The 24,608-nt window shown below is 44.2% G+C and overlaps 1 protein-coding gene and 1 pseudogene across 2 annotated transcripts in view; both read left to right on the top strand.

The window, feature by feature from the left end:
- The window catches only part of MED12L (mediator complex subunit 12L), a 322,191-nt gene that overhangs the window by 15,532 nt on the left and 282,051 nt on the right, over nucleotides 1-24,608 (top strand). Inside the window, exon 3 of the mRNA XM_081137804.1 lies at nucleotides 16,557-16,661. Coding sequence (XP_080993930.1) covers nucleotides 16,557-16,661 — 105 coding nt within the window. The remainder of the gene's footprint in view (nucleotides 1-16,556; nucleotides 16,662-24,608) is intronic.
- LOC308557910 (ADP/ATP translocase 2 pseudogene) lies at nucleotides 18,114-18,976 on the top strand (annotated as a pseudogene). The gene has a single exon. The product of its transcript is annotated as an ADP/ATP translocase 2 pseudogene (transcript).

The following is a 24,608-nucleotide window of genomic DNA, read 5'->3' as shown; positions in this document are numbered from 1 at the left end:
CTGACCTAAAACAAATGAACAAACTCTCCACCACCACCAACGAAAAAGAGATATCCCCAGTTTCTGTTCTTTCTCCCAAGCGGGCAGCACGTGTTTGCGTTTTACCTGGTTTATCCTGCACCGTGTCAGCCGCCTCACCAGGCAGGTTTTTCTCGTGCGTGAACGTGCAGTTCTCTTGGTGGAAGTCCCAGCGTGCCTTCCTACAGCCTGCGCCTGGTGTGGGGTCAGGGGTGGAGTTAGACGGGGTCAGAGGGTAACAGGCGGGACCAGGCTGGGGTGAGTGTGTGTCAGCTCCCTAGACAGTTAACTTCAGAGTGTTCTCCCTGCCTCAGATCACCCAGCGCAGCGGGAGGAAGATTCAGTACTAAGAGCAAAATGGGATTTACAGGAAGTTTACATTCAATGCGGTCACAGTGCAAGAGTTGTCCGGGCAGCCTTACCTGGGAGTTGGGGGGGTGGGGGGTGTGCTCTGAGGAGAACACTACCTTTTGAGACTGTCTTAAATAGAATTCTGGGCGAGTTAAAGTGCTGGACACCTCCAGTCCTCCTTCCTGCGTTATGATTATGCAAATCTAAGGTTCAAGTGTTTTCTCTGGCAGTTTTCCTGCAGCTTTTCTGAGAGCCACATCCAGGTGTTTGATAGTGAGGGTGGCTTGGGCTTGGATGTGATTTGAATATGAATTAATGGGATATAATAATTTAGGTAAGAGTGGAATAAATGCTAAGTATATTTAGATGTAATTTGAAGCCAAGTCTCTCCCACTTTAAAATGGAGAGGAGGGACTGGCTGTCTCCCCAGGCCACTGATGGGTGGGGTGGGGGGGTTGTCATGGGGAATTGGGCCATCTGCGAGCTGTGTGTGTGTGTTTGCAGCATGTCTTCCTTGGGGGGCATTTCATCCAGTTCAGTGGCAAGTTACTGAGTAACCGGCCATGTGCGTGGTTTGGGCCTCTATGGGCTGGCCATACAAAAGATCCAATTACAATGACAACGAGGATCTCATTTTTTTAAGAACTTGGTGTGCGCCTCACAGGTGGTTTTCACTTTTTACAGTGGGCATGCGAAGGTGGAAGTATCTCTGCTTCACAGAGAAGACGACAGCCGGATTCCAGTGTAGGCTTGTTGGGACCACACTAACTCCTCAAAGGCCTTGATGCCTTAGAAGAGTACATTGGACCTACTGGGGGCCTGATTCTTACATGGCCCCTTAAGCATCTCACTTCTGCCCACGTCTCAGCCTTAGTTTCTCACCCTGTAAAATGGGCACTCATCCTGCCACGGCCACTTGGTTCTTATGAGGATGGGCTTGAATGTGCTGCGTCAAGGCCAGGGTACAGGTGTGTGAAGACAGGACGTGTTTTGTGTTGAGTTGTATACTTTTGGTTTCGCTGAGTCCCACTATTAGTGATTGATGGCCTGCAGGTGTGGTTTGGATGGGGGTGAATATTAATAGCCATGCAGATGAGGGTGGAAGTATGGAGCTGAGTTTAAGATGTAGCTTTGATGCAAATAGGGCCCTCGTGTTAGAGACGTTGAGGGGGGGAATGGGGAGGTGCTAGGTTGCCATTTAGGGGAGTCCTGTCACCCCTAAGTCAGTCTGGCCCATTCCCTGGGCCCTCTTCAGGAGGGCCCCCCTCCTTTTTTAAATTTCTCAAACCACTATTAAGTGACACCTAATTTAGAAGGGATGCAAACAAATTTCTCCCCTTTGCTGTGTTGCAGGGCTGCTATCTGCTTAAACAGGGCTGGGATGCTGCTTTTCTCAGTCACATACTCTGTAGATAGATGGTCCTTGCTGCATCCTGATTTTGAAGGGTGGTCTTGCCCTGAGGGGTAGAGCAGAGCTTCCCTTCCCGCCTCCCCTACCTGTATGTTTTCCTCTCCCAGGGCTGCCAAGACCAAACACCACAAACTGGATGACTGGATATACATCCAGTTCTGGAGGCTGGAAGTCCAATCCCAAGGCAGGGCCACACCTAGAAGGCTCTCGGGGAGGATCCTTCCTTGCCTCCCCCCCCCCCACCCCCCCAGCTTCTGTGGCCGGGCATTTCTTGGCTGTGGCGGAGTAACTCCAGCCTCTACCTGTCTTCTCTCTGGTCTGTTCTCTGACAAGGGCATCAGCCTTGTTGGATTAGGACCCACCCCAGTTCACCGTAACCTCTTCTTAACTTCATGATGTCTGCAGACACCCTATTTCCAAATAAGGTCCTCTGCACAGGCACAGGGGTTAGGACTGACATATCCTTTTGGGGTACACAGTTTAACCTACAGCACTGTGCCTGCAGGACCTATTTCTAGACTCTTCTCCATGTGTCCCGAGTTTGTCTGTTCACTGTACCTGGCTCAGGAGGTCCTGGGTCCCCACTTTTGTTCCCAGGAACTTCAAGCTACCAGCCATCTCCCTTTTTTCCCGTTATCTTTAACTGCTTCCTTCACTGGGTTTTCTGGTGCCCTCAAAACAAGCACAAGATCCTCACATCTTAGATCTCTCTCTACCCTGTGACCCCATTGTCCCAGGTCTTCCCTCTCTCCATACTTTCCCAAAAGCATCCTGTGTACTCACTGTCTCCTTCACTACCCACTCCTTCCTCTGCTCCTTCCAGGCTGGCCTCTGCCCTTGTCGGTCCACTGAGACCCCTCTCAGGTCACAGGTGACAGCTGCATTCCCAGCAGCACTTGCTCCTGTGGCTCTCTCCCTTGGTGCCGAGCGAGACCTCCTGAGGTGCAGCAGTCCTGGCTTCCGTCCCTCCTCCCTGGCTAGGCCATCTCAGTCTCCTTTGAAGGTGTTTCTTCTTCCACCTGGCCATTAACTCAATATTGGATTTTTGTGGGTCTTGTCCTGGGTGATCACCTGCCCCTAGGTGATCTCAGCCACCCCAGGTTTAGTTACTGCCATGCAGACAACTCACAACTGAGTCCAGCCTAGATGGTCTCTGCACTCCGGGCTTGTATACCTAGTGCCTAGAAGAAGCATCTTGTTCTGTTTGTCTGCAATGTCACACTTACATTTCAAACTGAACTTGTGCCTGGCTGGGCGTGGAGCATTGACCTAGGATCCAGAAGATCAGGGTTTGATTCCCTGTCAGGGCACAAGCCCGGGTTGCGGGCTCGATCCCCAGTCGGGGGTGTGCGAGAGGCAGCCGATTGATGATGACCCTCTCATCCTTGATGTTTCTATCTGTCTCTCTCCCTCTCCCTTCTTCTCTCTGAAATCAACAAAGATATATAAAAAAATAAAAATAAAATAAAAAAGTAAAACTGAACTTGTGATCTCTTCCCTCCAACCCCTCCCCAATACTCCTGTACCCTGTCTTGAACTGTTACCATCTCAGATATATGGGGGACATTTTTGACAGCCTCCCTTTTTTTTTGATGTTTTTATTGATTTTAGAGAGAGGAAAGGGGGGGGGGAGAGAGAGAGAGAGAGAAACAGAAACATTGATTAGCTGCCTCCTGCACGCCCCCTACTGGGGATTGAGCCTGCAACCCACAGGGACCTCTTGGTGCACAGGACCACACAGCCAACTGAGCCACACCAGCCAGCGTACAACCTCACTCTTCGTTATTCCATCTAACACGTCAACAGAAGCCCTGTTGAGTAGCCCTCATAAATACCCCTTCATAGCCTCCCTTTTCTCCACTTCTCTCACCACCATCTTGACCCTCACTACCACCCTCTGATGTCCTGACTCTTATGAGAGCCTGGTGAATGGTCCCTATCCCCGTGCCCACAGCCTCCCGCTTAGTCTGACCCTCCTCCAGTCAGTTGTTCACACTGCTGACGGAGTCAGGTTGGAGGATGCGATTTCTCTGCACAAAACACTTGACCGTTCTTATCATGAAGACAGAGTCCTTCGCTTGGTCCACAGACCTGTGTAGTCTGTCCCCACCCACTGCTCAGTTTCATCTCATACCTGCCTGCCTTCTGCTCTGACGGGACAGCATTCTTTCCTTCATTCCCAGCCCTGTGGCCTTCACACATGCTCTTCCTGCCTCTCCTCCTCACTTGTTAGGGACACACATGCGTGCTTGTTAGCCTCCTGGCGAACTCACCCTTTTATCATTATGATCTTTGATATCTTGAAGCCTACCTTACCCATGTTAATATAACCACTCCGGCCCTCTTGTGTTCATTGTTTGCATTGTATTTATCTTTTTCCATCTATTGTCAACTTATCTGTCTTTATATTTAAAGTAACACCCCACAGTTGGGTTTTGCATTTTTATCCATTCTGACAATCCCTGTCTTTTACTGGGAATCTTAGTCCATTAACATTTAATTAGCCTTTAATATAATTATTGATATGGTTGGGTTTAGGTATATCACTTTGCTATTTGTGTTTTCATTTTATTACTTGTTGAAAGTATTTTAAAAAATAATTTTAATTTACCTCTTGATATTTTAGTTATACCTCTTCACACGGGCATTTTTTTAGTGATGGCTGTAGGAGTTACAATACACAACCCTAATTTTTCAGTCTCTCAGAGTTCATCATATTGTATCACTTCAGGTAAGATGTTGACCTTACTCTTGTAAGGGTCCTCCTCCTAACTTAGTTAACTCTATTTCTGACTCAGTTCAGCTCAAAGGTCACTTCTTCAGGGAGTTCCTGTTTGACTCTCAGGCCACTGAAACCCTGTTATGTGCACTCCGAGCAGGAGGTGCTTTTCCGTGGGGTGCTTTTCAGACTTGCAGTTAGCTTGCTGTGAAAGCCCCAGCACTTGGTTATTTAAGTGCTTGTATGCTTAGTTATTTGTTGACTGAGTGAAGGGGAGCCCTGAGTTGTGGTTTAAGGAAGGCAGGAGATTTCATGGTAATGTACTCCAGGGGATGGGAATGGCATTATGTAAGGCTGAGAGGTTGAAAAGACAATGTATGTGGTAAAAAATACAATAGTCAAGTAGATTAAACGAGAGTTAAAATATAAAAATAAAAAGTAGCTCTAAGTTTTTGTAACAATAGCCACCATTTATAGCGCCCTTTATGGGCCAGGCACTGTGCTAAACTCTTTGTGTGCTTTATCTTATGTAATCTCAGCCCTGTGAGTTATTCTTGTCTCATTCAAACGAAGCATCGGAGGTACAGAGAGGTCAGTTCCCTTGTTTCCAATCACAGGTAAGGGCCTTGCATTCACGCTCAGAGCCTGTGATTCTACACGTAGTATGAAAGTGAGTGGAAGTGAAGCTTAGCTGTTCAGGGCATTGAGTGCCTGTCCTGGGTGATTGTATTTTGATCCAGGGTCTGAGTCAGGTGGAGAGAAGGCCCACAGATGTCAGTGAGGGTGTGTAGACTATTAGGCTAGATGCTTCTATCCTTTAGCCCCTTCCCAAAACAAGTAGTGGAAAGGCCTCTGAGGTTTTGAAAAGAGGAGAGAGGAAAAGAAAACCTGTTTCAGGAAGATTAATTTGGGGCCACCGGGCAGGATGGATTCAGGTGAAAGTCTGGACGGGGGAAGGACAGTGTGTGAGGAGCCGTGCCCAGGGCCTGCTGTGATGGTGGCCACAGTCTAGGGAGGTGGCTGTAACATTTTATAGGAAGGAATAAATGTATGACATGTTTTTTAATTTAACTTAAATTTTTAAATTTATTTCATAGAGATAAAGGCTGAGAGGAAAGGAGAGGGAGAGGGAGATAGAAACATCAGTGATGAGAGAGTCATTGATCGGCTGCCTTCTACACCCCCCCCCCCCCCAATGGGAATTGAGCCAGAAACCCGGGCATGTGCCCTGACTGGGAATCAAACTGTGACCTCCTGGTTCATAGGTTGATGCTCAACCGCTGAGCCACCCTGGTTGGGCTGAGACATGTTTTGAGAGAAGTATGGATGGAATTGGTTAATGATGAGGTGTGAGGAGAGAAAGATTATTCCCTTATCTTCTGGGTCATTTCTGTCTGCTAACTGTGTTGCCTGAAGACCATTAAATACATCCATGAGGGGGATTATCATAGCCTCATTTCTCAAATTGGGATCTGTAGACTTCCACAGGGATCTGAGAGAATGTTCTTTTCAGGGAAAGGTGGACAAGGCTAGGAAAAATAGTTATCAAGCTGTTCTTTAAAGTTTCATTTGTTTCAGAGTGGACATCAGCTTACACAGCCTGCTTGACTAGCACAGAGAGGGACATTTTTCTACTTCTGTGCATTGCCATCCCTGTGTACATTTCTGTTCAGTTCTGTTACTGAGTTCATTTGTTAGTGTGAGTAGGTGACTAAGAAAATTGAGTGTCTCTGCACATGCTCTGTGAGTCAGATGAGACGCCTGGAGGAGGTTAAGTGGGGGTGTGTGCACCTGTGTGTGTGTTTCTGTGCATTTCTTATCTGCTTTTTGGATGGTCATTGAAAATTGTGCTAAACTGCCTTTTTTCCCCCTTAAGTGAGAAAGAGCTCAACCAGTCTCCAAATTAGCATCAAAATGTTTTCACTTTCCTGAAGAAACGTTTTATTGAAATTAAAAGATTGCTTTGAAAGTGATCCAAAAAATAAGATTATTCTCTGAAGTTTGAGATAAATGCATGAGATTTATGGATGCATTTGGAGTTCACCCAAAGTATCGAAGTCCTGATTATGGTATCGGTATTAAATATGAAAACACACAGTGAACACTGGCCTTCCATATGGACATGGGCCAGTTTCTAGGCTTTTGTTTCTGTTTGTCTCTGGCATCTGTCTCTCTAGCATTGCTCTAAAGCTTGTTATTTTAGTTGAAACCAATGATAAGAGGTGTGAGAGTCCTTGTTTTTCCATGTTGAGGTTACGTTTGAACCAATGATGTTTTTGACCTGTTGAAATCCATATGCTGTTTGGTCTGGTGCACAGTTGTGATATATACGCTCAGTTGGCATTGTCTCTCGGCGAAGTAAAGTCAGGTACCTCATGTGTTATATACAATGTTCCCTCCATGCTATTAATGATGAACAAATACATTTAAAATTCTCCGAATTCATTGTTGTTCCCTCTCCCCAAGTTATTAAAAATACTTTCTGCCTGGCCGGGCATGGCTCAGTGGTTGAGCATCGACCTAGGATCCAGGAGATCGGGGTTCAATTCCCGGTCAGGGCACATGCCCTGGTTGCAGGTTCGATCCCCAGTCGGGGGCGTGCAGGAGGCAGCCCATCAGTGACTCTCTCATCATTGATGTTTCTATCTCTCTCTCTCCCCCTCCTTTCCTCTTTCTGAAATCAATAAAGATATGTTTAAAAAAAAACACAAACCCAAAACTTTCTTTTACTCCCCATGTCATACAGTGGGAAATTTTAAACCTTTAACAAGGAATCCTTTTACTGGAAAAGATTTGGCACTGCTGATCTCGTGCCCAGAGCACACGTCTGGGAATGAGACCCTGATTAATAGATGGGTGTGCCCTAAATTTTGGGTGTTTTAGTTGTCTCACCTTTGCAGATAGGCAAAGTAGCAGCTGCTGGTTCTATTTATTGTGAAATCATTGACTAGGTGTAGTGGAACAAGTTTAAATCTCTGTAAGGAGTGTTGTAAGAATTTTGGTGGTTATCATCTTTTATTTAGAAAAACCTTTGAAGAGGTTTGTTAAAAGATAAACTGGCCTGGCCGGGTGTGGCTCAGCGGTTGAGCATCGACCTAGGATCCAGGAGCTTGTGGTTCAATTCTCGGTCAGGGCACGTGCCCAGGTTTCGGGCTCGATCCCCAGTAGGGGGCGTGCAGGAGGCAGCCGATCAGTGACGACTCTCATCATTGATGTTTCAACTCTCTCTTTCCCTCTCCCTCTCTCTGAAATCAATAAAGATATATTAAAACAAAACAAAACATAAACTGAAGCATATTAAAATTTTAGGAATTTATTTGAGCAAAAATTAAACCGGGCAGCACAAAACTAGAAGTGGTTAGAAGCACTCCATTGTTGGGAGCTGGGGAAGAATTTTTATAGAGAAAACGTGGAAGCAAAGTAAGGAAATGATTGATTGGAACTTAAACCCCAGTCGGCTATTTGTGATTGGCTATACTTAGGTTTGGCTTTTGCGGCATTAGAGCCACCTCAGGTGAATGGCCTCCTTGTTTAATTAATTACAATTTTTTTTTTTAATTGATGAGAGAGAAGAGAGAGAATCCATTTGTTGTTCCACTCATTGATGCATTCACTGGTTGATTCTTGCATGCACCTGACCTGAGGATTGAACCAGCAACCTTGGCATATCGGGACAATGCTCCAACCAACCAATCCACCCAGCCAGGGCCTTCTTATTTAATTAATTTAACAATTCCCCTTTTGGTAAACCCCTTGTACCCGAGAGATTGACCAGAAATTTGGTATTAATGCCACTCTCAGAGTTAAATTGCTCTTTTCTCACCGTGAAACTCAGAGGTTACAATGTCAGATTCATGGAAGAGTTGCTTTTGCTGTTTATCCTGTTTTTCATCTTGTTTCTGTTTCTCTTAAGTGCTGTGAGACCATCTGATGTGTTGTTGATGGCTGCAAACATGCATTTAAATCTGAGAGAACACAGCACACCAGGGAGGTTATAATGATGACTTTTAGGAGGATGGTACTTCTTAGCCAGGGCCCCATGAACCAAACCAGGTGTCAGATAAATCAGATATGTACCTGATGAGGCATCAACCTGTTTTAGCCACATAGCTTGTTATTTGTTTGTTTGTTTATTGCATTTCAGTAATACCAGAGGTATTGATTCAGGTACAGCAGGAGATATTTGCTATGGCACAGACTCCTTGTTCAGCCAACAAGTAATACAGAGCAATTCTATTATCTGAAACCAACTTAGCAAGCGAGCCTAGGGACTTTGTTGTCTTGCCATGGCCTTAGGAGTGGACTCAGCAGTGGTTGCCAGAGTTAAGTCTCTATAATCATGTTTGTACCAACTCCAAGCCACAGAGGAAGGGACTGTCCAAATGACGCCCATCTGGAGGGGTTAATATCTGCTGGTAAACTTCTTTTTGGTCAATAGTATAAATACAAGGGAATGGACCAATGGTGAGTTTTTGAGGTGTCATGAAGGGACACTGGAACAATAAATACAGCAAGAGCACATTGTCCTTTCTTCCTCCAGCTCTCAAGACTGAGTTGCCCAAGCACAGGGACCTTTACCAAACCTCCACATAAAAAGGAGTAGCTGGGAGGTGTACATAGAGTTCCCCTGTAAGTATTAGCATATCAATAAAATAATCCCATTGTTTTGGGGAAATTCAGGGTGTTAGCATCATTCAACCAAGACTCAAATATGGTATTATCACATATTGGAAGACTGTCTAAGAGACAATATATGGTCCTGACTGCAAGCCTACAAGTGATCTGATTTACGCTGCCTGTGTCTTTTACGTACATATTCAGTGCATCTCGTTTTCCCATCCCAGGGTTGGGATAAATTGAGGTAAGGAAAGGAGGTATGTGGATTCAGTGTTTTAGCTTTATAAAAGGGACCTGCAGAACAATTCAGGCATACAGTGGCATTTGGGATTCCAGTGAAATTGCTCATAGGGTGAACTAAGGGGTCCCTCCCTTCATGTACTCATGGTTATTTAGCTTGACCATCAGTAAATTCAGCAGTGAAGTTTCCTGCTGTTGGAGAACTCCTAATTAAGGTGTTGTCTTCCCAACCATTAACAGAGAGAAAAAGCAGATAGCAAATAGGCAAAAATGTAAAGGTTTTGTGTTGGAGGTGAAAGTCCTGATCCATGGCCTTGGGAGACCTGTTTACCTTGAGATGTCTGCTTCTGGGGAGACATCTCCCTGGCCAGTTTTAACTTCAGATCTCTGGCTGTGCAGTTTTATGAGTCTGGAGAGCCCTTTTCAATTGGGAGAGATGGGCCCAAGGTTCAAATCTCTGAAGTTTGGCTGCCACCTGGGTAGTGAGGAGGACCTGGTATGGTCTCTTCCAACCAGGTTCCAGGTCAGTCTTTCTTAGGTGTCGTTTTCAGAAGACCTACTGTCTAGGTTCTGAGTTGTGGAAGTTTCAACTGTCTGTTGGAGGAAAGATCCCAGAGAGCTTCATTTACCTGGTGGAAATAAACCTTTATAATAAACCTATAGCTTTATTATAAAGCTATAATAAAGCTTTACAATATTGAGTCCTGTCAGAATTTATGAGTACAGGAAAAACATGTGGTTGTATGATCAAAGGCATAGGTCTTCCTGTTGCTATTTTGTAAGGTGTTAATTTATACTTCCCCATAGGCGTTGGTTTAATTGCCGTCAAAACCAGTGGTAGAACTTTTGGCCAGGGCAGCCGATTCACTTAGCTTAGCTAGCTTTAGTTTTGCCACCATTTGTCCCTTCAACTTTCCCAGATGACTGAGGATGGCAGGGACAATGGTAATACCAGTGTGTCAGCAGCACCTTATTTAATTATTTGTCCAGTAAAATGAGTTTTTCTATCATTAGAGATTTTCTGGGGACACCCTAATAAGGAAATATATTTTCTAAAAGTTTCTTAGCCATGTTTGTGGTGTCAGCCCATGGGAAGGCTTCAGTCCATCCTGACACATGTAAACAATGACAAGAACAATAATAACCCACATGGGAGGCAGTCGGATGAAACCTGTTTGTAAGTGTTCAGATGGCCCAGTAGGTGGTGGGAATGCTCCACCTAATACCTTGATGTTCTTTTCCAGGGCTGCGGGTTTGCAGATCTGACATTGATTGTAAACCAATTTTGTGACCTTGGAGCAGTTCCTCCACCAATACTTTTTCATAATTTGGATCATTTTATCTGTGCCATGATGAGTTGCAGAATGCAGAGCTTTTAATAATGGCATCATTTTTCAGGATTTAGAAAGAACTGTCTGGGCCCTTAGTGAATCTGTGTTTAGTACAGGGCGGTGCAAATGTAGGTTTACAGTTCCTATGGAAAATAATACAGTAATTAATAAATAATAATACAAGAATAAACTCTGTTTCATGTACTCACAACTGTAAACCTGCGTTTGCCCCACCCTGTATTAAATTTGTGACCCTTCTTGTTTCCAACATTGTTGCTCCAGCTTGGGTGCCTGAATTTGCTTTTCATATAAATGATCATAAATAATTTTTTGGAATCAGTGTTACGGAGTTCGTTCAGGTTGCATGTGGGAACAGCGTTAGTGCTGGCTGACGTAGCATGGAAGTCAGCATGAGCATTTCCCGGATCCTCAGGCCCTGTTTTTCTTGTGTGAACTTCAGTTTTAATAATTGCAATTTGGTTAGGCAGTGGAATGGCAGAGCAGTTCATTTACTGGAGGCCCATTTTCTGTTGGGGTTCTGCAGAAGTGAGGAACCCCAGTCAAAATAAATTTCTACAACATTCCAAAGCTACGGGCCACCCAAAGACATATCTGCTAGCGATACAAATGTTTACTGATTTTCCCTTGGATAGCTGACAAGCCCTCTCGGTGAGCAGATTTAAATTGGGGAAGGAGTCCCCTTTCCAGTCGTTCATGCTGAGTTGCCACAGCATATCCTGCTTGATACTATCCAGTCAGGATTTTCTGATAGTGTGTCCTGCAAGTCATTGTGAGGGGTCAGTAACGGTGACACAGAGTCTGCGTTTACGGTGATCTCATCCATCGTCGGCAAGGGTAGCAGGATTGGGCAGATGGCCGTGCTTACGATGGAGGTTAGAAGGTATCACGGGTAAGGAGGTTTACTGGAGGGTTCCTCCGAGCCCCATCAATGCTTATTATTAATTTTGGTAATCAGATTTTTAAAGCCTTCCCCCTATGGAAAACAATCTGGGTTAATAGGTGGAGGTCTGTGAGATGAGGGGCTCAGCAGGGGGCACTCTCTTTCCTGGTGCCCTGGTTACCAGTTTACAATTAAGGATGGCATTTCGGGCCCAGCATTTCTGAGTGGCGGACTTCTAGGTTCTGGCCTGAAATGTTGTAACTGCAGGGCAATACGTTTGTCGGCTTTTTGAATTTCATCTTGCTCCTGGGTTTTTTCAAAATGCTCAGCGAGAGCTGTTAATTCAGCAGGAGAGGCGTCTTCCCCAGTTCAGCCGGAGCCCAGGGTTGAAGAAGGAAGTCAGGGCGTTTAATGAAGAAAGCCCAGAATGCTTCACAAAAAGGGTTGCCAATCTTGCCTTCCTATTTTGTTGTTTGCCGTATTGAAATGGACCAGTCAGTCTTTTGAGGAAATAGCTTATGAGTACTTTTAAGTGTGCCCGGGGCGAATTTTCTGGTGTGTTTTGGGCCTTCCCTGGCAGAGCGGTGAGGCTGTGGGTCTATCGTAGCACTCCTGGGAGCTTCCCATGGGCTTCAGCCAGCCATCATTGGTAGAGACCCGGGAGTCCTGGACTGTAAGTTCCTACTAAAATTCTAAATTCCTCATGGAATTTTTGAGGATTCTCTTTAGGATTTGGGAAATCTTCGATGGCCCTAGGTTCAGCCTTTGACCGTGGAGAAAGCATGGTTACATCTGGTGTTCCAGCTCAGCAGAGGGCCTCCCTTTAAAGGGCATTTCTTTAAACCTCTAGCTCATCTTCAGAGTGAAAAGACAGCTGAGTGAAGGTCTGAGAAGGGTCAGAATATTTTGAGAAAGGAGATAGAAGGAAGGCAGCCCGAGCAACCAGGTTCAAGTTTAGTCACTGTACACTTCCTTTTAGAGTCTCCATCAGCTTGTTGTTTAAGCTTCTATTTGCCTTTTGTAAAGACTCTTTTAAAGAGGCGTTTTTTGATTCATTTAGTTTCTTAGGAGCTTCTGCATAGCAATAAAAATTCGTCCTGTTGTTTTGGGGGAAATTTGACCCCTTTTTTTCCCTAGAGCATCTCATAAATGGATGAGTCTATCTAGGTTAAAAGTTCCCCACTTGGCCCAGATAATTCAAGGTTATCTTTGGTAAGGTTAACCCACTGGTTCAGAAAAACAGTTTCTCTGCCTGTAGTTTTTATACATATCGTTACTGGGCCCCACATGGAGGAGCCCCAGGTTGTTCGGAGTAAGAGGAATCCGTTTTTGTCTTTCCCCCCCTGTGACTCGAGGTCGCCCACTGGACCCAGTCCCGCCTCAGTTAAGTTGGACCCAGTCCAACCTCAGAACCAGGCTGGGTTCTAAGTTGGACCCAGTCCAGTTTCTGTTAAGTTGGCTGACTCAGACCCAGTCTGAAGAAAGAAATGCTTTCTTTATCTTCAGATAAATTCGGAGAGCTCTTTTAAATGCAAACATTTTGATACCTGCTCACTCCAGACGCAGGGAGAAGGCTTAGTGGGCTCAGCGGGCAGCCTTATTTGGCTGCTCCTTGCTCCTGGGGGTTGTTGGGGGTCTCCTTTGGGTCCCATATCTGACATCAGAACAGTTGAAAGATAAACTGAAGCATATTAAAATTTTAGGAATTTATTTGAGCAAAACTCGATTCAAATTGGGCAGCACAAACTGGAAATGGTTAGAAGTGCTCCATCGTTGGCAGCTGGGGAAAAACCTTTATAGAGAAAAGACAGAAGCAAAGCAAGGAAATGATGGATTGTCTGTGGTTTAAACCCTTGTTGGCTCTTTGTGATAGGCTGTGCTTAGGTTTTGCTGTCCTAGCCTTGAGGCATTTAGAGGCTTAGATTGGTTTGCTTATGTAGGTGCCACAGCGTTAACACAACCTCCTTGTTGAATTAATTTACCAATACAGATGGCATTACAGACCCCAGAGTCATGGGGTAGTGATTCAGGATATGCTAATTATGTTAAGTATTCAAACAGGTTATCATTTGCTTATTTATTCTTTTTAAAAAAAAATATATCTTTATTGATTTCAGAGAGAGGAAGGGAGAGGAGGAGAGAGAGATAGAAACATCAATGATGAGAGACTCATTGATCGGCAGCCTAGCCCGCAACCCGGGCATGTGCCCTGACGGGGAATCGAACCCCGATCTCCTGGATCCTAGGTCGATGCTCAACCGCTGAGCCACGCCCAGCCGGGCGCTTGTTTATTCTTTTAACAGCTACTTATTGAATGCCTCTGTGTGCTTCATGCTGTGTGCCAGGCACAGCTCTATGTGCTTGACATGCATCTGTGGACAAAATAAAGATCCTTGGTCTCATGGACCTTACCTTCCGGTAGGGAAAACAGACAGTACACGTGGTAAGAAAATTCCATGGTGTGTTAGGTGATGAGTGCTGTGTATTATTGGAAGATTAGGAGTAGGGTGAAGGGAGTAGGATGAGGGGTCCCTGTTTTACATGGGGTCATCCGAATTTCTCATTGAGAATGTGAAATTTGAGCAAAGACTTAGGTGGTTGTGGAATTGCCCACGTGGATACCATGAGAAAGAGCAGTCCAGGCAGAGGGAACAGACAGTGCAGTGGCCCTGAGGCTTGAGAACATCCAGCCTGCATGCTGGAGGAGCTGCAGCGAGAGCCAAGACCGTGTGGCTGCTGTAGAGTGGGCGCAGGGGAGTGTGGTTAGGAATGATGTCAGGTGATAGGGGCCAGACCACACAGGGACTGGTAGGCTATCATAGGACCTTTGCTTATACTCTGAGTTGGGGAGTTAAGCCAGGTTTTGAGCAGGAGTGTTTTAAGAATCCTGTGGCTGCTGTGTTGAAAACGGCCTTCAGGGTGCAAGGTGGAAGCAAGGCAGAGGCCAGGTTGGAGCCAAGTTCGGAGCTACTGCAACGTCCAAGCACAAGATGCTGGCGGTCGTGACCTCTGGTGGTAATGAGTCATGGTCAGATCCTGGATGTATTTTTGTTCTACTTAGGATACCAGATTAAAAAGTCTCAGAATTCAAGGCTCCTGATAGCACCTGGGCGAATCCTCATTTGAGCAAAGCCTGATGTGGTTGACAGGTGTATAACCATGGCTCCATGCTCTTTTCCTTCTGGGGATGTGTGTTTGCATGTGTGCATGTGTGTGTGCACGCATGCAGGGCATGCCTTCGAGGCCAGTGCTCAGCAGTCACATACGACAAGCAGCTAACTGAGCTGGTGTGTGTTTAGAATAGAAAGTTAAGCAGCACTAAATGAAACTAACTGGCCCTAAAAGCCTCACACATTTCCTCTTGATTAAGCCAGAACTTATTTTTAGTAAAAACATGTGCTGTTACTCAATTAATGTTTCTTGTAATACTCTGATGGTAAAGAAAGAGAGAGATTCAGTTTTCTCATTCCTGTCCTGGTCTCATTTGTGCCCCTTCATCCTTAGGCTCTGTGAGTACAGAAATTTCGTCATGTGGTGTTGCCCTAGATTTTCAAATAATTAATTTGAAAGTGTGGCAGCCAGTTTGAGATGCCTTCTGATATGTGTGCAGTTCATTTTCTGTGCAGATCGTCGCGTCAGTCATCCTCTGTGCTTGGAGGAGACTTGATTGCCATAGAGCTAACTTTCTATAGCAGGTGTTTTGAAAGCTCACCCAGGTATTAGGCAGAGCTCTCACAGTTAAGTTACATGGCTCTCAGCCCAGGGGGCCCTTACACGTCATGGACTATTCTGTTCTAAGGCTTCCCGCCTAATCACAGTGGTGATTTTGGTCAGTTGATTTTTTTTTTTCTCATTTCACACTTCCAGCAAGTCCTTATGAGGAATAAGTGTGTATTCTCATTCTTGTCCTGTGGACACCACTATCCCAACGGCTATGAGACCATTTCTCGGCTTGGAGCGAGGGGAGCAGAAAGTAGCTTCATTTACTCAAACCTTTCCCTTTTATATTTTCACATCTGTGTCTTAGCAACTCTGACCTAGCTTGTAACGCGGGGATCAGGGCAGGGCAAGGTTTTTGTTTTTGCAGCCTGGGCTATTTTTGATGTGTATGACCTTGGGAAGAGAAGTTCCTGTATCTGTCCAGGCAGAGGTCTTTTTAAGGAGACTTTGAGTGGTAGCTCTGTATTTTTAGACCACATTTTCATGTGGCATTTATACTTCGGGGCATGGGGTCGGGGACAGTTCTCTCCCTAGTCCAGGATTGGACGGCCGTATTCCAGGGTGGGCGCTGTCCGCCTACTGCACTAGCTCAGTGAGCCTCTCTTCTCACCGGTAATGGGCATGAAGACGCACACCCGCCACCCGTCTGCCGCAGATCAAGTGAGCGCAGGGATATGGCCGGACTGTGCAAGCTCCAGACGTCCCTTTAGTCGCAGGTCGTTGTGCCGTGTGGTTATCACAGAGCTTGTGCCTGGGAACCTTTCATTCTGTCTAACTTGCTATGGGGTCTTGGGTACATTGAGGGCGCCAGTTTTCTTGAATATAAAATAGGGGTGCACATAGGGGCTGGCAAGGAAGGAAGGGTCAAACTGGGCCCTCTAGAAGCAATTCTAGTTTAAAAATTCTGTGATTTTATGTGTGTGTGTGTGCGGGGGAGATTTTTGTCCACCGTCCCCCAACTTGTTAGTTTAAAATTTTCAAAGTTACAGAAAAGTAGAAAGGACAGTGTAACGAACACCCCTGTATCCTACAGTGGAAGTCGACGGTTGTCAGCATTTTGCCACATTGGCTTTATCTCTCTACACATTTATACGTGGTGTTTAAATTTCGGTTTTTGCTTTTTTTTTAGTGTGCGTTCAGCTGCTCTCTTCTACAGAGTATAGCGAAGTTAGTCGTTAGGCTGTGGTGTGAGGGGTTACGTTTGAGCTTTTGCTTCCTTCTCATTGATCAATACCTTTTCTTGAACAGGATGAGCTTACCGCTGTGAATGTAAAGCAAGGCTTCAGCAATCAGCCGGCCTTTACTGGAGACGAACACGGCTCAGCCAGAAATATCGTAATTAACCCAGCCAAGGTATGCTAATTGTGTGTGTCCCAAAGCTCCTGGGAAAGGGGTGTGTGTGTGTGAGACACCCTTGGTGGTTAATCCTGATAAATTACTGTTGTTTAGACCACAGTCCACATTCAGATTCCCCCAAATGCCCTGGAAGCTGTCCTGTCCTAGGATCCAGTGGGGTTGTCCTGTCTCTGTAGCCTCTCCTGACCTCATGCAGCACCACTCTGCAGCTTCCCTCGTTTCGTTCCTCATTTTGTTTTTGTTTTTTGGAGGGGCTTTTAGGAATGCCATTTTAGAAGAGTAGTCCGGTCATTTGTTTTTTTTTCCAATCCTCACCCGATGATATCTTTCCCATTGCTTTTCAGAGAGTGTGGAAGGGGGAGAGAGAGAGAGAAAGAGAGAGGGAGGAGCATCGATGTGAGAGAGACATCGATTGATTGCCTCCCACACGAACCCCAATCTGGGCTGGGGATCGAGCCTGCAACTGAGGTAACGTGCCCTCGGCTGGAATCCAACCTGGGTCCCTTCAGTCCGCCGGCCGACGCTCTAACCACTGAGCCCACCTCCTAGGGCCAGTCATTTGTCTTAGATTCTAGTCCTTTATTCTAGATTTGCCCCGTTGTTTTCTCATGACAGGATTCAGGTCGAATGCGTTTGGCAGGAAGCATGCAATCACTTAGGGTGGAGACTGCATCTCTTTCCATTGTGACAGAAGCACTTTTCCATGTAGTAACCTCTCTACGGTGATACTCTGAGACCACACGAATGTCCTGTTCTGCAATAGAATTTCATCCTGTGATTTTGCATCAATTGATGATTCCTGCTGAATGATTTATTTTGCTGGTGGATGTAAAATGCTGGTTTTCTAGTTATTAGTTCTCATACATTTATTACTTGGCACTCATTTGTAAAGGACATTGCATTTAGTAGTATCCGCTTTTAACCCCAGGACTCTCTTTAAAATCTGATGTAGTATTTCCATTTTTCTTTTTGATGCTCAAGTTGTTTTTCATCTGGCCAGTGGGGGTGGGGTGCCTTTAGCCTGGCTCGTGGTCCTTTTCTTTGAGCACTTCCTCACTTTTTGCACAATAACGTATTCCAGGTTCATATCCTTCCCCTGTCCCAGCTCAGATCTGGATGCTTGGCCCAGTCTTGCTACTAGAGTATCGTGACTTCTAGGCCCTTTCAGTGGACAGAGATGGGAAACATGGTTAGATTTCTTCTCCCCTCCCCTTCCCTCCCCATTCTAACTCAGCACCACAGGGTTTTTTCTTTTTCTTGTTTCATCTTTGTATCTCCTTCTCCCAGAGTGAGAACCCTGCATCTTATTTATTCATTTACCCTATCTCGCAATACACATAAAAAAGTTTCAGAATAAACGATGTCAATGTCTCCAACAACAGAACTACTGTGTAAAAATTTAAATTTTTCTACAATACTTTGGTCCTTGTACTAACTTTCATTAAGAGTATGCAGTCAGCTAGAGCCCGAGCCCCAGCTGGTTACAAGCCCAGTCCCACAGTTGCCTGCCTCTTCTTTCCTATCAACGTGACAGATGCTGCTGTGCCCTTCGCCACAGACTTCTGGCAGGTGGAGAGGCTCTGGCCATCTCCAAGACTGCGGCGGCACCCATGGAGCGGGTGGAGCTGCTGCTGCAGGTGCAGCATGTCAGCAAGCAAATTCCCGCAGATAAGCAATGCCAGGGCATTATAGACTGCATGGGTCACATCCCCAAGGAGCAGGGAGCTCCGTCCTCCTGGCTGGTAACCAGACCCTTCCCCACCCAGGCTCACAACTTTGCCTTCAAAGATAAATGCAGGCTACTTTGCAGGGAAATTGGCATCAGGTGGTGCAGCTGGGGCCACCCCCTTACGTTCTGTGTGTCCTCTTGATTTTGCCCATGCCGTCTAGCAGCTGATGTGGGCAAAGCTGGAGCTGAGAGGGAATTCAAAGTCCTAGGTTACAGCCTGGTTAAGATCTCCAAATCCGACAGGATCGAGGGCCAGTACAGAGGCTTCAGTGTGTCTGTGCAGGGCATTGTCATCCACCGAGCTGCCTGCTTCGGCATCTATGCCGCTGCAAAGGGAATGCTCCCAGATCTCCAGAACACCCATGTCTCCTCAGCTGGTACCGTGTGGGTGACTTCCTATCCATCTGACACTGTGTGTGCTGCATGGCAATACAGCCAGGGCGCAAAGGAACTGATATGTACACAGGGTGCTCGGCTGCTGGAGGAAGAGCGCTTGTGCCGAAGGCGGCAAAGCTTTTCTCAGGGGTGCGTGATCCATGTCCTCAGACGATGGCTGGCGCTTTGCTCTTGTCTTGTGTGATGAAATCAGGAAGTTCACATAAATTATTTATTACCCCCCACCCCCTGTGAACCCGCATGTTGTACTATGTAACATATCTTGGGCATTCTTTATAGACAGCTGGCTGGCTATTTATCAGTGGCAACTATTTACTGGTTGAAAGCGGGAAGCCGTAATATTCATCTGACCAGTTTTCTCAAAGTCATTTCCATGATGATGGTGGGACTCAGTTATATTTTTTATTTCAGTCACTCCTGATAAACAACAAATTCGAAGAAATAAAAACTATCTGAAAAAAGTATCCAGTCAGAATGTTGTGTTAAAAATGTTCTTGAATTAAATTTTTTTTTGTGGTTATGTTAATACTTAGTTATATAGATAGAATTATTTGTTTCTGTTTGTATCCCTTTAAGGTTTGGTTTTAAAGACATTTTTGAGTTATTTCTGTTTTTCAGGTATTAGAATACTTTTATTAAATTGAAACCATCATACATACAAATAAAAAGAATGAAACATATGGACAAATTTCTATGCTTTTTCCCTCTTCCCTAGAGATATCCATTGTTAAAGGTTTGTATATCATTCCAGATCTGTTTTTATGTGTGCACATGAACACACAAACACGTATGTAATTGACAGTTTGCTAAATTATCAACTGAAATGTTGTTTAAATGATGTGAAACAAAATAGAAACATTTTCTACAGATGATTCTACCAAACACATTGTTTTTAGTTTTGTCTTTTTCCAACCTTGACACTTATTAACACTCACATATGTGTTAGTGTTATATATGTTGTAATGTATGTTGTAACTTGTGTTCTACCTTTTTATTGTGGTAAAATATACATAACATGAAATATACTATTTCAACATTTTAAAGTATACAGTTCTTTGGCATTAAGTACATTCACAATGTTGTGCAACTATCAGCACCATCCATCTCTAAAACTTTTTCATCTTCCCAAACATAAACTTTTAAAAGATGAAACATTTTTCATATGTACTTTTCCTTGAGGCTGAAAAGTATTCATATTAATATGATTAATGGATAGATAACATTTCATTATTTATGTACTATAATGGACCAAAAGTGCTAGAATATAACAATTAGCTGTTGCCAATCTCTTATGTTGATTAATTAAGAGGCTATAGTCACAGTTGAACATATAGCTTTTGTTCTTTAGTCTAAATTCCTAGAATATTGCTTCCCTAGAAGGTGCATTAGTCTTCTAGCACTGCCATAACAAAATACCACAGACTGGGTGGCTTAAATTTGATTTTGTGAGTTCACTATTTTCTCACAGTTCCAGAGGCTGGAAGTCCAACATCAAGGTGCCATCAGGTCTGGTTTCTCCTGAGGCCTTTCTCCTTGGTGTACATACACTGCCCTCTTGCTATGTCTTCACATAGTTCTGTCACTGTGTGCGTGCATTTCTGGTGTTTCTTCCCCTTATAGTGACACCAGTCCTATTGGATTAGGGTGCCAGCCTTATGACCTCAATTAACCTTATTTACCTCTTTAAAGGGCCTATCTGCAAACACTGTCAGGGAGTGCACAATTCAGTTCATAACAGAGAATATGAATGTTTTCTGTCTCTTTATTTGAACTGCCAAATAGTTCTCAGTTGTATCAAATTTTATGTCAATTTAAATAACAATGAATAGAAATATCACCTATCACAACTTCTGCTGCTATCACCCTTCCTGTGAAATTTACTCAAGAAATCAAACCTTCTGAGGGGAATTTGATCTTATAAATATTAAATCCATGAACTATAGTGTGTAGCCCCTAAAGTCTTCTCATTTTCTTATTGAATAATTTCTTTGAAAAATAGTTTTGGATGGATGGAAACAAGTTTTAAATTAAGCCTTTTCTCTCATACCTTGTTTGAGAGAGTGCAATTGGTGTAAACCTAATGGAGGACAGTTTAGCAATACTGATTAAAATTAAAGAATCATAAAATCTCGATTCTGGAAATCTATCTGAAAGCTATATAGCTGTATATGTATGACATAATAAAAGGGAAGGCTGTTCATGTTAAGGTGATTTGTAGCAGCAAAAGTTTGGAACAAATACTCTAAGTGTCCATTAACACATGCTTGATTAAATAGAATGTGGGGTTGTGAGAAAGATAGTGGCGGACTGCGTGGAAGCTACACTGACACTCCCAGGACCAAACTGGAATTACAACTAAAATAGAAAAAAACCATCCTGAATAATCAACTGCAACTGCAGACGAGCTGGAGAGCCCCCTCATAACCAAGGAGGAAAAGTGGAGACCACATAGAGACTGGTAGGAAATGCAGAGGTGTGAGAGGGGTGGCTGGGCTCCCACAGGCAGCAGCTGAAGGTCTGGAGGGATATCTCAACTCTTTGGGGTTCCCATGGAGAACTCCGGGGCCTAAACCCCAAGCTGGATTCCCCAGCTCAGAGCACTAGAACTGAGAAAGGTGCCCACAAAACATCTGGCTGTGAAAAGCAGCTGGGTTTCTGCCTGCCAGGGAGAAATGGTTGGAAATGCAGGCACCCTCTTAAAGAGCCAATGCACAAAGTTTCAAGTGTAGCCATTCACCTTGGGCTCCAGCAGAGGGAGGGTAGAGTGGACTGGAGCTGTGTGAGGAGAATCTAGGGTTGTGGGCTCTGGAGGTAGAGCTCAGAGGGCACCCCTCTGGGTTCCTGTGCTGAGTCTTTCTCCCAAACTGCAGAGGACATCTTTCACAGGTAGACATTTATCTTCCAAGCAATTTTTGCCTGAGTGGGAAGCAATTGCCCCACCCTGCTGGGAAACCTCTTGCCCTACCCTGTGGAATTTCTACAGCCTGAGGCTCATTAAAAGAATCAGAGTAATCAGCCTGCAGGCAGAGGCAGACCTCAGAGTGCTTTGAGTCTTTGCCTGATCTGCTTCTGGACCAAAAGCAGACTTTGGTGTGCATCTTGGTCCTGTCCAAATGCACCCAGCCTTGGGAGAGGAGACCTCAAGCCCTGGGTTGTTGATAGCTCCAAACAGGGTACTCAAGGCCAGTCACAAACAACGTCTGACATTGGCCAGCACCAGAGACCATCCATAAAGACTGAGAGTCCTAGCAGGCCTACCTAATACATAGAAACAAACCCAAATAGGCAGCCGAAATGGGGAGACAAGCCCCAAATGAAAGAACAAAAGAAATCTTCAGAAAAAGAGCTAAATGAAATGGAGATAAGCAATCTATCAGATATAGAGTTCAGAATACTGATTGTAAGGAGGCTCAACAGCATGAAAAAAGATATGGAAACTATGAAGGAAATTAAGAACGACATAGCAGAAATAAAGAATACATTGGAAGGAATAAACAGCAGATTAGAGGAAGCTGAGGATCAGATCAGTGAATTAGAAGACAAGGTAGAAAAAAATCACTCAACCAGAGATCCAAAAAGAAAAAAATTAAAAAACAGGAGGACAGTCTAAGGGAGCTGTGAGACACATGAAACGTAACGATATTCGCACCATAGGAATGCCAGAGGAAGTCGAAAGTAACCAAGGTTTAGAAAACCTGTTTGAAGAAATAATGGCAGAAAACTTCCCTAAACTGGTCAAGGAAAAAGTCACACAAGTTCAGGAGGCACAGAGAGTCCCCAGCAAGAAGAACCCAAAGGGGCCCACGCCCAGACACATTATAATAATTAAAATGCCAAGAATTCAAGACAAAGAATATTAAAAGAGCAAGAGAAAAGCAATCTGTTACCTACAAAGGAGCTCCCATAAGGCTGTCAGATGACTTCTCATCAGAAACTCTACAGGCCAGAAGGGAATCGCATGAAGTGTTCAAGGTAATGCAAAACAAGGATCTGAAACCAAGATTATCTAGCCAGGCTATCATTCAAAATAGATGGTGAAATAAAGACCTGTCCAGACAAAAAAAGGTTAAAGGAGTTTATCACCACCAAACCAGCATTGCAGGAAATGTCAAAGGGACTGCTGTAATAATAAGAAGTAGAGAAACATAGGCATAAAGAATTAAAATGGCAATAAATAAGGACATATCAATAACAACCTTAAGGACTTTAAGGGAGAGAGCAACAGCAATACAGTCATAATTGTGGACATTAACACCCCACTGACTTCACTGGATAGATCTTCCAGACAATAACTCAACACAGAAACAATGACTCTAAATGACACACTACATCAGGTGGATTTAATTGATATTTACAGATCATTTCACCCCAAAGCTGCGGAATATACATTCCTCTCAAGTGCACATGGGTCATGCTCAAAGATAGACAAGATATTAGGACACAAAACCAGTCTCTACAACTTCAAGAAGATTGAAATCATATCATGCATCTCAGATCAGAAGGGCATGAAATTAGAAATCAGCTACAGTAAAAACACTCAAAAACATCCAAACACATGGAGGCTCAATAACATGTTATTAAACAATGAGTGGGTTACCAATAAGATCAAGAAAGAAAGAAAAAACTTCCTGGAAACAAATGAAAATGAACATGAACATACAACAACCCCAAATCTATGAGACACAGCAAAAGTAGTCCTAGGAGGGAAACTCATAGCACTACAGGCAAGAAAAATTTTTAGTAAAGTTTCCAACTTAAAAGAATTAGAAAGCTCCCCTGTGAAGCCGTCCCCACCAGGGCTTTTGTTTGCTGGGAGTTTTTTTTTTTATTGCTGCTTTGATTTCATCAGTTGTCATTGGCCTATTCAGGTTTTCTGATTCTTCCTGATTCGGTTTTACATGATCTCACTCATATGTGGAATCTAATAAAACAGACTGAGGAACAAAATAGATCCAGAGACATGGAAGCATGGAACAGACTGATGAGTCTCAGTGGGAAGGCGGGGGTGGGGGAGTGGGTGGGGAGAGATTAATCAAAGAACTTCTATGCATATATGCATAACCCGTGGACACAGACAATAGTGTGGGGAAGGCCTGGTGTGGTGGTGGGGGGATGCAGGATGGAGGGGATGGGGGGGGAAGGGGGATATCTATAATACTTTCAACAATAAAGGTAAATTTAAAAAAATTGTGGCACATCCACACAGTGCATTATCAGTGTCTGCAAACATGGATTGGGGAAGCTGTCCCTGTGCAGACATGGAAGCTCTCAGACACTTATTGATTGTGCAGAAGGAGGTGTACATATGTGAAAGAGAAAATAACATGTTTGTATTTGTGTGTGTTCACATGAAGAAACAGAAGCTAGTCAAAGTTAGTGACTTGGAGATAGGCATTGGGACTTGGGAATGAGGCTCTTTATCGTTCTTGATTTCAGAACAATGTGAATATATTGCTGTTTCAATAAAATGTGTGATTATGATTTGATTTTTTTCCCCCAAGTCCTAATGTACATTGTATTGTCTTGTTGTTTTGGAAATTTTGACTTTGTTTATAGTGTGCGGTGGGTCACTAGGTTCGTTAGGTAGTAACACACATACAGTCACCATGTTCCATTGCTGTTAAGTACAGAGGAGACAGTATAATTATAACACGGGTTTCTCAGACTAGTTTTTTTTAAAAAAATTTATGCCTTGGTTTATGATGATTAAAATGCTCATACATAATTGCAAGTAAGAGACCTTTAAAATGTAAAGCAGTCTGCAGAGGTAGGTGTTTTCTGCCCATGGTTCAAAGACCAACCATTGATTGAGAAATTTA

This window comes from Miniopterus schreibersii (genome assembly GCF_964146895.1).
Source record: "Miniopterus schreibersii genome assembly, chromosome: 5".
Classification (NCBI taxonomy): Eukaryota; Metazoa; Chordata; class Mammalia; order Chiroptera; family Miniopteridae; genus Miniopterus; species Miniopterus schreibersii.
Note: the sequence above shows the minus strand (reverse complement) of the source record. Positions and strands in the feature narration are given on the sequence as shown.